At 46.0% G+C, this 18,339-nt stretch overlaps 1 protein-coding gene across 2 annotated transcripts in view; it reads right to left on the reverse strand.

Annotated features, from left to right (window-relative positions):
* The window catches only part of LOC139278331 (carbohydrate sulfotransferase 6-like), a 100,014-nt gene that overhangs the window by 12,526 nt on the left and 69,149 nt on the right, over positions 1-18,339 (reverse strand). The window contains exon 2 of one of the 2 annotated variants that reach the window (XM_070896995.1): positions 15,968-16,414. The exons of the other annotated variant lie outside the window; for it this stretch is intronic. Within the exon in view, the coding sequence (XP_070753096.1) occupies positions 15,968-16,006 (39 nt within the window). The 5' untranslated portion in view covers positions 16,007-16,414. The remainder of the gene's footprint in view (positions 1-15,967; positions 16,415-18,339) is intronic. 2 annotated transcript variants of the gene reach the window in all.

The following is an 18,339-nucleotide window of genomic DNA, read 5'->3' on the forward strand; positions in this document are numbered from 1 at the left end:
AGCAATGTATCTGTATCGTAAAACGGCCTTTGAACGAAATCTTTCCGCATTCTGATACACAGGTCGATTACTGTTTAGAAAGAAGGTGCCAGCGTGTGCTGATGGGCAGGTACTGACCGTCCTCTTCAACCTCAATCGTCCCAAACCCAACTATTGAATAGGATCGGATTCCGCTTCAGTTGAAACGCGTTGGTTTTAAACAGACATCCAGCAAATAATATTTACAAAACCAAAAGAAATAATGAATGCGATTTGTTTTTCTTAAAGGAACTGTCGATTTTTAACTGTACTCGCCTGTCTAAAACGGAAATCTCTCCTTAGTTCCGCGATTATGAACTCAACCAAGTCTGACTAAAGTTGTAATTTCTATTGAAGATAATGTTTCTTTTCCATGTCACCCTTGTTCGCTCTCCAGTCCCGCTTGCTGTTCCAGTCTGAGGGAGGAACTGGGGGCAGCGCCTTCAGCACGCATTGAACAGTCTCACTCCTCCTGCAGCGTGGTCCTTGTCGCCAGACAGGTAGGCTGGCATCGATCTTATAGAGATGAAGAGCGAGATATAGTGGGCGTCATCCTCTGTGTGTATGTGAGATTACAGAAAACAAAACGAAATACTCTTCACAGCGAGGGTTTAGTTTTGTAATTTAACTGTATCCTCAGACAAAAGTGTATGAGGAAAGAGAGAATGATGAAGTGAGAAAGAATGGTGTCACAATTAACCACGAACTCTCGGTGTGGGAAAAGTATTGGGAAAAATTCTGAGGGACAGGATATTTAGAAAGACACAGATTAATCAAGGACAGTCAGCATGGATTTGTTAACGGAAGGTTGTGTCTGACAAACTTGATTGCATTTTTTGAGGAGGTATGGGTGGGGGGGGGGGTCGATGAGGTTTGATGAGGGTAGTGTTATGTATGCAAGCCTAAGTAACCCCTGTATCATACTGCCACCAGAGGGCACACCTGTTGGAGTCCCAAGGGATCCCAGCATCCTTTGGGAGCACTGTATATGAGTAAGCACCCCATGCTGTACCAACACTCTGGAGTTTGAATAAAGGAGCTAAAGTCACACTTACTCATGCCTACAGTACTCAGTTACATTACTTTATTATGAACATAATAAAGTTAAGACGAGATAACGAACAATCACGCGAAAATGCAGCGAACTGTTAGTATCCTGGAGAGATTCTCAGAGGGGGACGATTGGGAGGCCTTCGTAGAGCGACTCGACCAATACATCGTGGCAAACGAGCTGGAAGGGGATGAGAATGCTGGCAAACGAAGGGCGATCTTCCTCACCGTCTGTGGGGCAACAACCTATGGCCATGAAGAATCTTCTAGCTCCGGTGAAACCAACAACCAAATCGTATGAAAAACTGTGTACGCTGGTCCGGGAGCACCTAAATCCGAAGGAAAGCGTTCTGATGGCAAGGCATCGATTTTACACGTGTCAACGGTCTGAAGGCCAGGAAGTGGTGAGCTACGTCGCCGAACTAAGGCGCCTTGCAGGACATTGCGAATTCAATAGATTCCTTGAGCAAATGCTAAGAGACTTCTTTGTGCTTGGCATTGGCCATGAGGTTATCCTTCGCAAACTATTGACTGTTGAGACACCGAACCTGAGCAAAGCCATAACGATAGCCCAAGCATTTATGTCCACCAGCGATAACACCAAACAAATTTTGCAGCATAAAGAGGTTTCGGCAAGTACTATACACAAAGTATCATCGTTTTCAGGCAGGAATGTACATGGCAGACCGTACACGCCTGCAGCTGCACGACCTCAGATGACCCAGAGACCGCCATCAAACATTAATGCGAAGCAGTTAACACCTTGTTGGCGTTACGGAGGTGATCGTTGAGCCCATTAATGCCGCTTCAAACATTATGTGTGCAAAGGCTGTGGAACAATGGGACACCTCCAGCGAATGTGCAGATGAGCTGCAAACCCCGCAAACCACCACATTGCAGAGGAGGATCGATCCATGGCAGATCAGGCTGAACTAGAGACTCAAACCGAGGAGGCAGAAGTGTAAGGGCTACACACCTTCGTCACGAATTGTTAAATTCGAAATGTCGAATACTAAAAGTCGAACTGGACGGAATTCCAGTATCCATGGAACTGGACATGGGTGCGAGTCAGTCTATCATGAGCAAAAAGGTCTTCGACAGGCTGTGGTGCAACAAGGCACACAGGCCCAAGCTTAGCCCCATTCATAACAAGTTAAGAACTCACACTAAAGAGCTGATCCCTGTAATTGGCAGCGCAGCAGTAAAAGTCTCCTATGATGGAGCAGTGCACGAACTCCCACTATGCATTGTACCAGGAGATGGCCCCACACTGTTCGGCAGAAGCTGGCTGGGAAAAATCCGCTGGAACTGGGACGACATCCGAGTGCTCTCATCTGTCAATGACACCTCATGTGCCCAGGTTCTGAGCAAGTTCCCATCATTGTTTGAGCCAGGCATCGGAAGTTTCTCGGGGCGAAGGTGCAGATCCACTTGGTTCCCGGTACACGACCCATCCACCACAAGGCACGGGCGGTGCCATATAAGATGCAAGAGAAAGTGGAAATTGAGCCGAACAGGCTGCAGCGAGAAGGTATCATCACACTGGTGAAGTTCAACGAGTGGGCCAGCCCGATTGTTCCGGTTCTCAAAGGCGATGTCACGGTCAGAATTTGTGGGGACTATAAAGTAACGATTAACCATTTTGCGCTACAGGACCAGTACCCGCTACCCAAAGCAGACGACCTATTTGCGACCCTGGCTGGAGAAAAGATGTTCACCAAGTTGGACCTGACCTCGGCCTACATGACGCAGGAGCTGGCGGAATCATCGAAAGGCCTCACCTGCATCAACACACACAAAGGTCAGTTCATCTACAATAGATGCCCGTTTGGGATTCAATCAGCCGTGGCAATTTTTCAAAGGAACATGGAGAGCCTGCTAAAGTCGGTTCTGCGCACTGTGGTTTTCCAGGACGACATACTGGTCACAGGTCGGGACACCATCGAACACTTGAAGAACCTGGAAGAGGTTCTAAGTCGGCTAGATCGCATGGGACTCAGGTTGAAATGCACGAAGTGTATTTTCCTGGCGCCAGAGATCGAGTTCTTAGGGAGAAGAATCGCGACAGACGGCATCAGACCCACCGACACCAAGACGGAGGCCATCAAGAACGGGCCGAGACCACAGAACGTGACTGAGCTGCGGTCGTTACTGGGACTCCTCAATTATTTTGGTAATTTCCTACCCAGGTTAAGCACCTTGCTAGAACTCCTACATGTGTTGCTACGCAAGGGAGATGACTGGGTAAGGGGGAAATCACAAGAGGCTGCTTTTGAGAAAGCCATAACTCTGTTATGTTCCAACCCATGTTGTTCTGTATAACCCATGTAAACGTTTAGTGCTAGCTTGCGATGCGTCTTCGTACGGAGTCGGGTGTGTACTACAACAAGCAAATGAATCAGGAACATTGGAACCGGTCGCCTATGCATCCAGGAGTTTGTCCAAGGCCAAAAGGGCCTACAGCATGATTTAACAAGGAGCTCTGGCATGCGTTTATGGGGTGAAAAAAATGCACCAGTATCTGTTTGGTCTCAAGTTTGAGTTAGAAACTGACCATGAGCCGTTCATATCGCTATTCTCAGACAGCAACGGTATTAATACCAATGCCTCTACTTGCATCCAAAGATGGGCGCTCACGCTGTCTGCATATAACTGTGTAATCCGCCACAGACCAGGCACAGAGAACTGCACTGATGCTCTCAGTCGGCTATCATTGCCCACCACCGGGGTGGAAATGGCACGGCCTGCAGATTTGCTCTTGATGATGGATGCATTTGAAAATGAAAAGTCACCCGCTATGGCCCACCAGATCAGGACCTGGACCAGCCAGGATCCTTTACTGTCCTTTGTAAAAAACTGTGTCCTCCATGGGAGCTGGTCCAGCGTCCCAGCGGAGATGCATGAAGAGATCAAGCCATTCCAGCGGCGCAGACAAAATGTCCATACAGGCGGACTGTCTTTTGTGGGGCAATCGCATGGTTTTGCCTAAGAAAGGCAGGGAAACGTTCATACATGACCAACACAGTACCCACTCAGGCATAGTAATGATGAAAGCTATAGCCAGATCCCATGTGTGGTGGCCCGGCATCGACTCAGATTTGGAGTCATGCGTGCGCCAATGCAACACTTGCTCTCAACTGAGCAACGCACCCAGAGAGACACCACTAAGTTTGTGGTCATGGCCCTCCAAACCGTGGTCTAGAATCCACGTTGACTTTGTGGGTCCGTTTCTAGGCAAAATGTTTTTGGTTGTTGTGGATGCTTATTCAAAATGGATTGAGTGTGTAATAATGTCTGTAAGCACGTCCACTGCCACCATCGAAAGCCTACGAGCCATGTTCGCCATGCACGGCCTGCCTGATGTCCTTGTCAGCGATAATGGGCCGTGCTTCACTCCAGCGGAATTCAAGGAATTCACGACCCGCAATGGGATCAAGCATGTCACATCTGCCCCGTTCAAGCCCGCATCCAATGGCCAGGCAGAACGGGCAGTCCAAACCATCAAGCAAAGTTTGAAATATATGTCGGAAGGCTCCCTGCCGACCTGCCTTTCCCGAGTCCTGCTCAGCTACCGCACCAGACCCCACTCGCTCACCGGGGTTCCCTCAGCAGAGCTGCTCATGAAAAGGATGCTCAAAACAAGGCTCTCTCTTGTCCACCAAGATCTCGTCGAGGACAGGTGACATCAACTAAGTATGTACCATGATCGCGCAAACTTGTCACGCGATATTGAAGTCAGTGACCCTGTATTTGTACTCAACTATGGACATGGTCCCAAATGGCTTGCTGGCACTGTCGTAGCCAAAGAAAGGAGTAGGGTGTTTCAGGTCAAACTTGCTAATGGACTAACTTGCAGAAAGCATTTGGATAAAACCAAACTTCGATTCACAGACAGCTACGAGCAACCCGAAGAGGACACCACCAAATTTGATCCCCCAACACACACACAAGTGGCAACCGACATCACGGTTGACCACGAAGCTGAACTCAACATCCCCAGCAGCCCTGGAAGGCCAGCTGCCCAGCAGCCCAGTGAAGAACCAACCAACTCGCCCACACCTGCATTTGTACCGAGACGATCAACAAGGGAGCGAAAAGCCCCAGATCGTCTCACCCTGTAAATAAGTATACTATTGACTTTGGGAGGGGGTGATGTTATGTATACAACCCTGTATCATACCGCTACCAGAGGGCCTACCTGTTGGAGTCCCAAGGGATCCCAGCATCCTTTGGGATCACTGTATGTAAGCAGGCCTTCCATGCTGTACCAACACTCTGGAGTTTAGAAACATAGAAACATAGAAAATAGGTGCAGGAGCAGGCCATTCAGCCCTTCTAGCCTGCATCGCCATTCAATGAGTTCATGGCTGAACATGAAACTTCAGTACCCCCTTCCTGCTTTCTCGCCATAACCCTTGATCCCCCGAGTAGTAAGGACTTCATCTTTGAATAAAGGAGCTAAGTTCACACTTACTCATGTCTACAGTACTCAGTTACATTACTTTATTATGAACATAACAGGTAGTGTGTTTGATGTAGTGTATATGGATTTTAACAAGGCTTTTGATAAGGTCCAAAATGGCAGACTGGTCACGAAAGTAAAATCCCATGGGATCCAAGGCAAAGTGGCAAGTTCGATCCAAAATTGGCTCAGAAGCAGGAAGCGAAGGGTAATGGTCAGTGGGTGTTTTTGTGACTGGAAGGGTGTTTCCAGTGGGGTTCTGCAGGGCTCAGTACTAGGTCCCTTGTTTTTTGTGGTATATATCAATGATTTGGAATTGAATGTAGAGGGTATGATTAAGAAGTTTGCAAATGATACAAAAATTGTCCGTGTGGTTGATAATGAAGAAGAAAACTGTAGACTGCAGGCAGATAGTAGCCCTGAAATTCCGATGTCCCAAGTCCGTAAGAAGTTCCTACATCGCATGCACTGCACTGGAAACCAACATTTCCGATCTGTCAAGTTTTTGGACTTGACAGATGGCCGCATCTCGGGAGCGAGGGCACTTTACAAATATCTTGCAAATATCTTGCCCTACAAATGTCCTTTAAAATCCTGCGCCTGAAAAAGCAGGTGTATAGCCTACTTTTACAGGCGCAAGTGATTAAAAATACACATACAAATAAAAAATAAAGTTATAAAATAACTTTTTCTGTTTAAAAACCCTCTCCACTACGGTAAGTTTATTTTAAGTGTTAATAAAAAATTTTTTTATAACAACTTTAATTTAAATGCATGTTAATTGTGTACTTTATTTTCTATTTTTTAGTGTTTTTTAAGTGTTTGGGGGGGGGTGGTTCTCATTCATAGCAATAGGAGTTCCATACTTATGAATGAGAAACTATACTGTACCTGATTGGCTGCTGTCACTAGATCCCGGCCTGCGCACGTCCCCACGTGCACGAGTTGCGCGCGCAGTCACCTCTGGCCTCAGGCTCGGAAGTTCGGACAGTCGCAGCAGCAGCAGGTAAGTGCGTATCTTTTTGCTTTTTTTTAGGTAATTTCCCTGTAGGGAGAGGTTGAACGGAATTTCAGGGCCATTAATGGACTGGTCAGGTGAGCAGAACAGTGGTAAATGGAATTCAGTCGGGAGAAGTGTGAGGTAATGTATTAGGTGAGGGCTAACAAGCCAAGAGAATACACAATAAATGGTAGGACACTGAGAAGTGTAGAGGAACAGAGGGACCTTGGAGTGCATATCCACAGATCCCTGAAGGTAGCAGGCCAGGTAGATAAGGTAGTTAAAAAGGCATATGGGGTACTTGCCTTTATTAGCTGAGGGACATAATATAAGAACAGGAAGGTTATGCTTGAACTGTATAAAACACTAGTTAGGCCACAGCTAGAGTACTGTGTGCAGTTCTGGTCACCATATTACAGGAAAGATGTGATTGCACTAGAGAAGGTACAGAGGAGATTTACGAGGATGTTGCCTGGACTGGAGAATTTTAGCTATGAGAAAATATTGGATAGGCTGGGTTTGTTTTGTTTGGAACAGAGAAGGCTGAGGGGCCTAGATAGAATGGATCGGAAGGATCTATTTCCCTTCAACAGGGGGCATCGATTTAAAGTAATTGGTAGGAGGTTTAGAGGGCATTTGAGGGGAAATTTCTTCACCCAGAGGATGGTGGGGATCTGGAACTCACTGCCTGAAAGGGTGGTAGAGGCAGAAACCCTCACCACATTTAAAAAGTACTTAGATATGCGCCAGAAGTGCCATAACCTACAGGGCTATGGACCAAGAGCTGGAATGTGGGATAAGGCTGGATAGCTCTTTGATGGCCAATTGGCCTCCTTCTGTGTTGTGAATTTCTATGATTCAATGATTAACTAGTGGGTTGGAATGTTGTTGATTTTTCATTATACAGAACCCGTGGCATCATGCGTGTAAAAGTAGAACGCACTGATCGGCCTAAACTAACCAGATGGGAATGGCCTGTTATTAAATGAATAGGATCAGTGATCTGGCACGCTCGTTCTCCCAGGGTTTATTTCCACTTACTTGTTCCTGATCATTGCTGTCCAGGCTCATCATGGCCCCACCAATTTCCTGTTTTTCATCACTCTCCCCTGCTGCCCCCGTTGCTGCCCACAACTTCACTGCACAGCTCTTACACTAGCTCACCCGTGCTGGGCAATTTGGCGAGATCTTTATACTCACTTTAGCACTTGTGCCCGTCCGGATTGTTTACAGGGAAACTGAGAAATTAGCCAAGCAAGTTTTGTCACATTTCAGGGTTTTCTATGTTTTTTTTCACAGAAAAGATGTCGGAATTGAGTTATGTTTAAGTGTTGTGTGTTAAAATAGCTCCATCACTGGGGTTCTGCTGCAGATGGAGTGGAGCTACCACATGCTGCATAGCAGACTGCAGTTCCTTTCAGTGAACTTGCACCACTACACATAGAATCATAGGATGATATAGCACAGAAGGAGGCCATTCGGCCCATCATGCCTGCGGCGGATCTTTGGTAGAGATATCCAATTAATCACACTGCCCTACTCCTTCCGCATAGCCCTGTAATTATTTTCCTACAAGTATTTCTCCAATTTTCTTAATGTTACCATTGAATCTGCTTCCACCCCACTTTCAGGCAATGCATTCCAGATCACAACAACTTGCTGTGTAAAAAATGTTTTCTCATATTGCCAATTCTTTTGCCAATCACCTTAAATCTGTGTCCTCTGGTTGCCAAACCTTCTGCCACAGAAACAGTTTATCCTTATTTACTTTATCAAAGCCATTACAGATTTTAAACACCTCTATCAAATCTCACCTTAACCTTCTCTGCTCCAAGGAGAACAACCCCAGCTTCTCCAATTAAATTTTGGGAAGACCAAAGCCATTGTTTTCGGATCGCGCCACGAACTTCGTTCCCTAGCCACTGACTCCATTCATCTCCCTAACATCTTTCTGAGGCTGAAATACACTGTTTGCAACCTTGGTATCATATTTGACCCGGAAATGAGCTTCCAACCACATATCCATGGCATAACTAAGACCGCCTATTTCCCCCTCCGTAATATCGCCTGTCTCCGCCCTTGCCTCAGCTCATCCGCTGCTGAAACCCTCTTCCATGCCTTTGTTACCTCTAGATTTGACTATTCCAACGCACTCCTGGCTGGCCTCCCACGTTCTACCCATCGTAAATTTAAGGTCATCCAAAACTCGACTAATCGTGTCCTAACTTGCAGCAAGTCCCGTTCACCCATCACCCCTGTGCTTGCTGACCTAAATTGGCTCTCGGTTAAGCAACGCCTTGATTTCAAAATTCTCATCCTTGTTTTCAAATCTCTCCATGGCCTCGACCTTCTCTATCTCTGTAATTTCCCCCAGCGCGCCCCCCCCTCACCCATTGAGATATCTGCACTCCTCTAATTCTGCTCTCCTGAGCATCCCTGATTATAATCGCTCAACCCTTGGTGGCCGTGCCTTCTGTTGCCTAGGCCCCAAACTCTGGAATTCCCTGCCTAAACCTTTCTGCCTCACAACCTCTCTTTCCTCCTTTAAGCCGCACGTTAAAACCTACCTCTTTGAACAAGCTTTTGATCATCTGCCCTAATTTCTCCTTATGTGGCTCGGTGTCAATTTTTTTGTCTTAGGACAACGCCTTGGGACATCTTACTATGTTATAGGTGCTATATAAATATAAGTTGTTGTTTTTGGTGTTGGCTGCAAATTTGTTCCTCTATCTCTTTCCCACTATTTAGTGGCCTATAATATAAACCCAGTTGTGTAATATCTGTTCTATTGTTCCTTAATTCCAACCAAGTAGACTCTATCTTTGATCCCTCAACTGCATCATCCCTCTCCAGTGCTATAATATTTGCTTTGATCAATACTTCCAGCACTCCTCCTTTTTTCCTTCCGTATCATTTCTGAATACTTTGTAGCCAGGAATATTAAGCTCCCAATCCTCCCCTTCTTTGAGCTAGGTCTCTGTTATTGTCACTATGCCATAGTGCCATGTGGTGACTTGTGCCTGCAGCACGCCAACATATGAAGGGAATGAACTCCACAATCACTACCAGACCTTTAGGGATCTTCTCAGATTCTCAAATAACTGCATAATCATTTGGTACTCTGACAGCAACTTTCCTCCAAATACAGGCCCCAAGAGATATCAATCCCTGCATTTGGCAGCTGAGTGTTTGAACTGGCCCTCCAGTCAGCAGGCTCCTGTCCCTCTACTTTCACGGGCCACTGACCAGCTAAATCCTCTGGAATGGATGGCCAGCATCTTTGCCTGTGCATCGGAGCTGCGTAGCAGGTCGCCATCCCGAATCTTTTAACAGCACATTCTGCACTGCGCCTTCAACTCAATTACATCAGTTGAAAGATTCATGTAGGTTTCCCGGCCCAATTAAATGGAGCGGGTTTGGTGACGTCACAGATTACTGTTTTCAGCTCGGATATTTAAAGCAGCCTTGCACACATCCCATTGAAGGTTGTTGGAGGAGAGAAGAAGGTTGTTGGGAGAGGTGGAAATTGCTGGCTATCATTGAGATTTGTGTGGTTCATGGAGTCACACTAAAAGAAGGCTGCGCCCACATTGGCTGATGCCTCCCTGAAAGTCCTGGTCCAGGGAGTCACAGCACGCAGGGAGGTGCCGTTCCCTGGGGATGGGCGAAAAAGAGCAGCAAGAGACACCAAGAAGGCATGGCTTGAGATTGCAGAGGAGGTTAGCAGCGTGGACGTAGTAACATGATCCTGGATCCAGTGCCGGAAAAGATTTAATGATCTCATGAGGTCAGGAAAGGTGAGTGCAATACCACATTCAACTACATCTTGATATATGTGTCACCCCAAACCCATCACTCTGCCTTCCTTAGTCTACTCCAACACGTCAATCCTCACACCGACCTACCTTGCATCCATCCCTCACTGTCTATGCTCCTACTCACATTCCCATCTGACTAACCACCATTGACACTCATTCTAAATGAATGTTAATTTATTTCTTTGCACTACTTTCCCAGCTTGTCTATTTTTGCCTGGTACCTGGGAAGTGGCTTTGTCACTTGGAGTGAATGGTGAGACATTACTTAACCTCGAGCAATGCGGGTTTGGGTGACAGGGATGGCTTGGTCATTGTGTGACTTCTTTGTGGTGGGGGAAGTTTGTGGGGGGGGGGGGGTGTTGGTACAGCATCTGGGAGCCATATGGGTGCACTGGTGCAAGTTAAGCAAATTGGGCCATTATGAGGCCATTCTGGGCAGCAATGTGCGCCACTGCAGGTGCCATCTCCACCTCAGTTTCCTCCTCCTCCTCTGAAGAGGCTGTGCGCTCTGCGCCTTGCTCCTCCTGCAGCTCCAATCCTCGCTGCTGCAATATGTTGTGCAGCACGCAGCATACGACAGTGGTTCTAGAGATCCTGGCTGGTGTGTACTGAAGGGCTCCTCCAGATCTGTCAAGGCATCTGAAGCACATATTTAGCATGCTGATTGCTTGCTCTATGATACATCTGGTGGACATGTGACATATTATAGAGCTGCTCAGCCTCATTGCTTGGCCTCCTCAACAGCGTCATCAACCACGTCTTCAATGGATAGCCCTTGTCTCCAAGCAGCCAGCTGGTATGTCTGTTTGGAGGTGTGAAGAGTTGAGCGAGGCTGGACTGGTGCAGCACAAAAAAGTCATGACAGCTGACAAGGAATTTGGCACACACCACAAGCATGATTGTTTTATCAGAGAAAATACTCGAGGCTTGGATACTAAAATTGACAATCCAGCGCCACTGTGTTGCTTGTAACTTAACTTGGACAGAAATGGCAGAAATCCATGCGTTAGGGAATGAAGCACGACTGACCAAAGTTTCCGTGGGACTATGCAGATAAATGGATCAACGCCAGAGGCTAGTCACTCCTGAAGAACATACTATTTGACTGGTGTAATCTGTACAGTTTAATCCTTATCCTGCAATTTACTGATCTGATAATTTGGTGGGCAGGTATTGCAAGAGCGGCGAGGTCGGGGCGAAGGAAACATAGAAACATAGAAAATAGGTGCAGGTGTAGGCCATTCGGCCCTTCGAGCCTGCACTACCATTCAATAAGATCGTGGCTGATCATCGCCTCAGTACCCCTTCCCTGCTTTCTTTCCATACCCCTTGATCCCTTTAGCCATAAGGGCCATATCTAACTCCCTCTTGAATATATCCAAAGAACTGGCATCAACAACTCTCTGCGGCAAAGAATTCCACAGGTTAACAACTCTCTGAGTGAAGACGTTTCTCCTCATCTCAGTCCTAAATAGCTTACCCCTTATCCTTAGACTGTGTCCCCTGGTTCTGGACTTCCCCAACATCGGGAACATCCTTCTTGCATCTAACCTGTCCAGTCCTGACAGTATTTTATATGTTTCTATGAGATCCCCTCTCATTCTTCTAAACTCCAGTGAATACAAGTCCAGTCAATCCAGTCTCTTCTCATATGTCAGTCCTGCCATCCCGGGAATCAGTCTGGTGAACCTTCGCTGCACTCCCTCAATAGGAAGAATGTCCTTCCTCAGATTAGGAGACCAAAACTGAACACAATATTCCAGGTGAGGCTTCACCAAGGCCCTGTACAATTGCAGTAAGACCTCCCTGCTCCTATACTCAAATCCCCTAGCTATGAAGGCCAACATGCCATTTGCCTTCTTCATTGCCTGCTGTACCTGCATGCCAACTTTCAACGACTGATGTACTATGACACCCAGGTCTCGTTTGCACCTCCCCTTTTCCTAATCTGCCGCCATTCAGATAATATTCTGCCTTCCTATTTATGCCACCAAAGTGGATAACCTCACATCTATCCACATTATACTGCATCTGCCATGCATTTGCCCACTCACCTAACCTGTCCAAGTCACCCTGCAGCCTCTTAGCATCCCCCTCGCAGCTCACACCGCCACCTAGCTTAGTGTCATCTGCAAACTTGGAGATATTACATTCAATTCCTTCAGCTAAATCATTGATGTATATTGTAAATAGCTGGGGTCCCAGCACTGAGCCCTGCGGCACCCCACTAGTCACTGCCTGCCATTCTGAAAAGGACCCGTTTATCCCAACTCTCTGCTTCCTGTCTGCCAACAAGTTCTCTATCCACATCAATACATTACCCCCAATACCATGTGCTTTAATTTTGCACACCAATCTCTTGTGTGGGACCTTGTCAAAAGCTTTTTGAAAGCCCAATTACACCACATCCACTGGTTCTCCCCTGTCCACTCTACTAGTTACATCCTCAAAAAATTCTAGAAAATTTGACAAGCATGATTTCCCTTTCATAAATCCATGCTGACTTGGACCGATCCTGTCACTGCTTTCCAAATGCGCTGTTATTTCATCTTTAATAATTGATTCCAATATTTTCCCCACCACTGATGTCAGAGTAACTGATCTATAATTCCCCGTTTTCTCTCTCCCTCCTTTCTTAAAAAGTGCTGTTACATTAGCTACCCTCCAGTCAATAGGAACTGATCCAGAATTGATAGACTGCTGGAAAATGATCACCAATGCATCCACTATTTCTAGGGTCACTTCCTTAAGTACTCTGGGATGCAGACTATCAGGTCCTGGGGATTTAATCGGCCTTCAATCTCATCAATTTCCCTAACACAATGTCCTGACTAATAAGAATTTCCTTCAGTTCCTCCTTCTCTCTAGACCCTCTGTCCCCTAGTATTTCCGGAAGGTTATTTGTGTCTTCCTTCGTGAAGACAGAATCAAAGTATTTGTTCAATGGTCTGCCATTTCTTTGTTCCCCATTATAAATTCACCTGATTCTGAGCGGTGAGAGATTATAGAGGGATGTGATTGGGGCCCAGGAGAGGCATGAGTTCGGGGCCAGAAGAGGCGAGGGCCCAGGGGCAGCACGGGCCAGCCCACACTGCGATATGTGTGTGCACTAGGTCCGTGCAGCAGAGCTGGGCTCCAGTCGTCTTGGGTAATCATTGCCACTGGACCAAGACCTAGCTCTGTCAAGCCCGTGTGGTGGCTGATGTGCAACGGCCACCACACGTTAAAAAACGTTAAAAAATCCACGCACAGGCATCTACCACCCTTCAAGATGTAGTTCGGAATCTGGAATATTAGGTCCTTCATTGAAACACCTGTGAACTCATCCCTTTTTGGCGTGGAAGCAAGTCATCTTCATTTCGAGGGACTGCCTATGATGAGGATGATAATCGGTTTACGGTTGCAGACGAGATACACATTGAGGGAGTGGAAGTTCTTGCAGCTCACAAACACTCCTGGGTGATGTGGGGGTGCCTCGATGGCTACATGTGTGCAGTCAATGATGTCCTGCACCTGTGAGAATGCAGCCAGGCCCACAAAGCCGAATGCCCGCACAGTAACACTGGCTTCATCAGTGGCAAACTTTGCATAATTGGCTGACTTGTGAAACATGGCATCGGTCTCCTGGGTGATGTATCTGTGGGCGGCTGACTGTGAGATCCTGTAAATGTCTGCTGCCGATCCCTGGAAGGAGCCCGAGGTGAAGAAGTTGAGGGCAGTGGCGAGTTTGACAGTCACTGATAGGCATGTGCACCAGGTCCTCTGGGCAGCAAGCTGCAAATGTCTGCAATGACCTGGCATGATAACTTGAGCCTCCTGAAGCACTGCTGCTCAGTCATGTCAAGGAAGTTCATCCTCTGCCTAAATACCTTGTGTTGGGGGTATTGCCTCTGTCGCGGTGCACCCCTGTGCTGATCCCCTCTCTCCAGTGGAGGATCAGGTCGGTGAGGAGAAGGCAGCTGATGCAGATCCTGCTGCTTCTGTGTGTTTGTGTTGTTGGTGCTGTTATGTATGTAATAACTCGATAGACTGAATACTGTAAACTCACTCAGGTGCAAACCTGGCTCAACTTTATTCAAGCCCAAAGTGCCCACATTACATGGTGGCTTCCTTTATATACCTGGTCCGCACACCCGTGCGTACAGCCCAATGACCTCCGACAGTGGTGCCCCCTGGTGGCTAGTAACCCCAAGCATACATACATGACAGGTGCTGCGGCTCATTTTGTCCGATTCTGAGGTCCAAGGTGAGACAGCATAAGTGGCACCCATGCTGACCTAATAGATGCCAAGTAAAATGGGATCCAATGCACTGAGAGTGACTTGCAATGTGGTGAGAGTGACTTCAGAGGTTGCAGAAATGACCTGCAAACACCTGAAAGCTAAATCTCTGTACAAATGATGTCAGCCAGAGACTTTCCCTTAGGCAAGGAAGCAGGTGTGATGTGTGAGTATTTATGTTCTTTTTCCAGCTGTCACTTAATGAACTCGCACAATGGCCACTGAGCGCCCACCTCCCTTTCACAAGCGAGATTCCCGAGGTGCGTGAATCCCGTGTGCAACCAGTTAAAGCCCAAGCCTGATGTTAAAAAGGCAGTTAAGGGTATGTTAACGAGCAGCTAAGTGCCTCAATGAGTTCGCCCACCTCTCCCGAGCATGTCTGTGATGTGCCTCGAAACGCACCTGAGTTAAAGGCAGATGATGGTGGGAATTCAGGGGAAATTTCTTTATTCAGAGAGTGGTTAGAATGTGAAACTTGCTACCACATTGAGTAGTTGAGGTGAACAGCATTTAAGGGGAAGATAGATAAGTACATGAGAGAAAGGAATAGAAGGATATGTTGATAGGGTGACATCAATTAAAGTGGGAGGAAGCTCGTGTGGAGCATAAACAGCAGCACAGACCCGTTGGTTCCAATGGTCTGTTTCTGTGCTGTAAATATTATGTAATACTATATAAAAGCTGAGGAGGAATATTGTTAGAACGATAGTAGAGAGAAACCCTTTCAAATTGATCTGACCTATCAATATACTTACTACGTGTCATGCTGCTGTGGTGCAATATAGGCCTATATGCAACTGAGTGAGTAGTGGGAGGAAGAATAGTAAGCAAAGAATGGAACCAACTCTGAGCTTGGGTGACGCCTCCATACGCTCTGACTTCTAGATCCAGGATTTAGCTCCTCAATTCTATTTAGTTGCCTGCAATTGCTGGGCCTCCTCTAATAGACTTGTGTTCTTTCTTGCTATGCACAGCCTTCTTCTGCAAGAAGATACAAAGTGTAGAGACATTGGAACTTTGAGGAATACAGACATTGACACCCAATTCCCCCGCCTGCATACCAACTGGTGTATGAGTCCATCAACATGCATGTACATTTTGCTGTGCTTTGTGGCTACAACTTTCTAGATTTATGTGCAATGATATTTCCATATTTCTGTGGCAATAGGAAATGTTCTCCACAGAAATCTGGCATCTATGTGTATGAGTGAAAGAGGTGCAAAGTTGTCTGGGTGCTTTCCATGTAGCCTCAATTAAACTGCCTGACGTACACAGGAAACTCTATTCCAAGATTACCATGCCCACAATGTTTGGATACACAAATTCTGGGTTAATTTACCTTGTCAATCTTGCAGAGGCTTACAAACTTCTTCCTCATTTGTTCCCAGGTACACCTGGCATGGGCACCTCATTGGCCCTGTCAGTCATCTCCTTCCATGCAGTATAGATTGCTATGTAGTGAGGAGCATGTCCCTCTGCCCAAAAGAAGGCAACCCTCCTTTGATCCACTTGTTGCAAGAAGCACTTCAAGTACAGCATTTTCTAAAGGAGCAGTGTCAATGAAGAATCTTCTTTCTTCAATCATCAGACTTCCATCAGTTTCAAGACAGCAGTGTACAACATCACAAGCTGTTTTCATTTCAGTAGCAGCAACAACAAATGCTGCTGAGCAGAATATCCCACTTGAGCAATCAGTGAAGTTTTCATTTCAAGTCCAATCTGAGTAGAGAGCTTTGTTGGTCGTGTGGAAATGTGTTGACCTTGCAAAATCGCACAGAGTCAGCATCTGAAGAACAAGAAGGACAGGAGGAACAATGTCACGGGAATACCATCATTCCCAGGTTCCCCTCCAAGTCACACACCATTCTGAGTTGGATATATTTAGGCTACTGTCCAGGACCAATTTTACCCCAATATTTGTAATATATTTGTAGTACTATTTACTTGCCACTTTACAAAACTTGCTTAAGTGCTCTCTTTGCTTTACCTTCCCTTGTAGGTTTGTAATATTTGCTTAACTTGCAAGCACTTTATTTATTTGTTCATGCTTCTTTCCTCCCTCCTCACAATTTCCTTCTTTAGCGAAACTATTTACAGGATTATAGAATATATTTTTCTTTTCCTTAATTCATAGTTCTTGCTGAAGCTGCCATTGGTACAGCACCCCATAAATATCTCATCTGGCCACAACACAAACATCAATTCCTCTTAGCAACACAAAAGAAGCATTCTAAACAACACGAATACAGAAACAAAATATTGCGGATGCTGGAAATATGAAATAAAAACAGAAAATGCTGGAAATACTCAGCAGGTCAGGCAGCATCTATGAAGCTAGAAACAGAGTTAACGTTTCAGGTTGATGACCCTTCGTCAGAACTGAAAAAAGTTAGAGATACAACAGATTTTTAAGCAAGTAGAGAGGCAGGGAAAGGCGAGAGGGAAGGAAATAACAAAGGAGAAGGTCTTTGATAGGATGGAAGGTGGAAGAGATTAAGAGAAAAAAGCGGGTATGTGCAAGGCAAAAGGAGATAGTAAAGGGACAAGTTAAGAAACAAAAGATGAGTCTAGATAGGGTGAAAATGGAAATAGCAGAATCATCAACAGCTACCATGGGAAGAGAGAAAAATAGAGAAACAAAATTAGAAAAAAAATAGGGGCAGGGTTACGGTCTGAAAACCGTAACCTCGCTCTTATTTTTTTTTCTCTTTGGCACTGTTGTTGTTTGACAATGTTTTTTTTCATTCATGTGATGCAAAGTCGACATTTATTGTCCATCCGCAATTGCCTTCGAGAAGATGGTGGTGAGTCACCTAATACATAAGAACATAAGAAATAGGAGCAGCAGTAGGCTATTTAGCCCTTCGAGCCTGCTCCGCCATTCAATAAGATCATGGCTGATCTGATCTTGGCCTCAATTCCACTTCGCTGCCCACTCCCCATAACCCTTGACTCCCTTGATTCAAAAATTTGTCTATCTCCACCTTAAATATATTCAGTGACCCAGCCTCCACAGCTCTCTGGGGCAGAGAATTCCAAAGATTCACGACTCTCTGAGAAGAAATTTCTCATTTCCATTTTAAATGGGCAACCCCTTATTCTGAAATTATGCCCCCAAGTTCTAGATTCCCCCACGAGGGCAAACATCCTCTCTGCATCTACCCTGTCAAGCCCATTCAGAATCTTATGTGTTTCACTAAGATCCCCTATCATTCTTCTAAACTCCAATGAGTATAGGCTCAACCTGTTCAACCTTTCATCATAAGACAACTCCTTCATCTCAGGAATCAACCTCATGAATCTTCTCTGAATTGCCTCCAATGCAAGTATATCCCGCCTTAAATAAGGAGACCAAAACTGTACGCAGTACTCCAGGTGTGGTCTCCCCACGCCCTGTAGTGTTGGAGCAGGACTTCCCTACTTTTATACTCCATCTCCCTTGCAATAAAGGCCAACATTCCATTTGCCTTCCTAATTACTTGCTGTACCTTCATGCTAACTTTTTGTGTTTCCTGTACAAGGATCCCCAGATCCCGCTGTACCTCAGCATTTTGTAATCTCTCCCCATTTAAATAATAATTTCCTTTTTTATTTTTCCGACCAAAGTGCATAACCTCACATTTTTCCACAATATACTTCATTTGCCAGATTTTTTTCCCCACTCATTTAGCCTATCTATATCCCTTTGCAGATTCTTTGCGTCCTCCACAC

The sequence above is a fragment of the Pristiophorus japonicus genome, chromosome 13, assembly GCF_044704955.1.
Source record: "Pristiophorus japonicus isolate sPriJap1 chromosome 13, sPriJap1.hap1, whole genome shotgun sequence".
Lineage (NCBI taxonomy): Eukaryota > Metazoa > Chordata > Chondrichthyes > Pristiophoridae > Pristiophorus > Pristiophorus japonicus.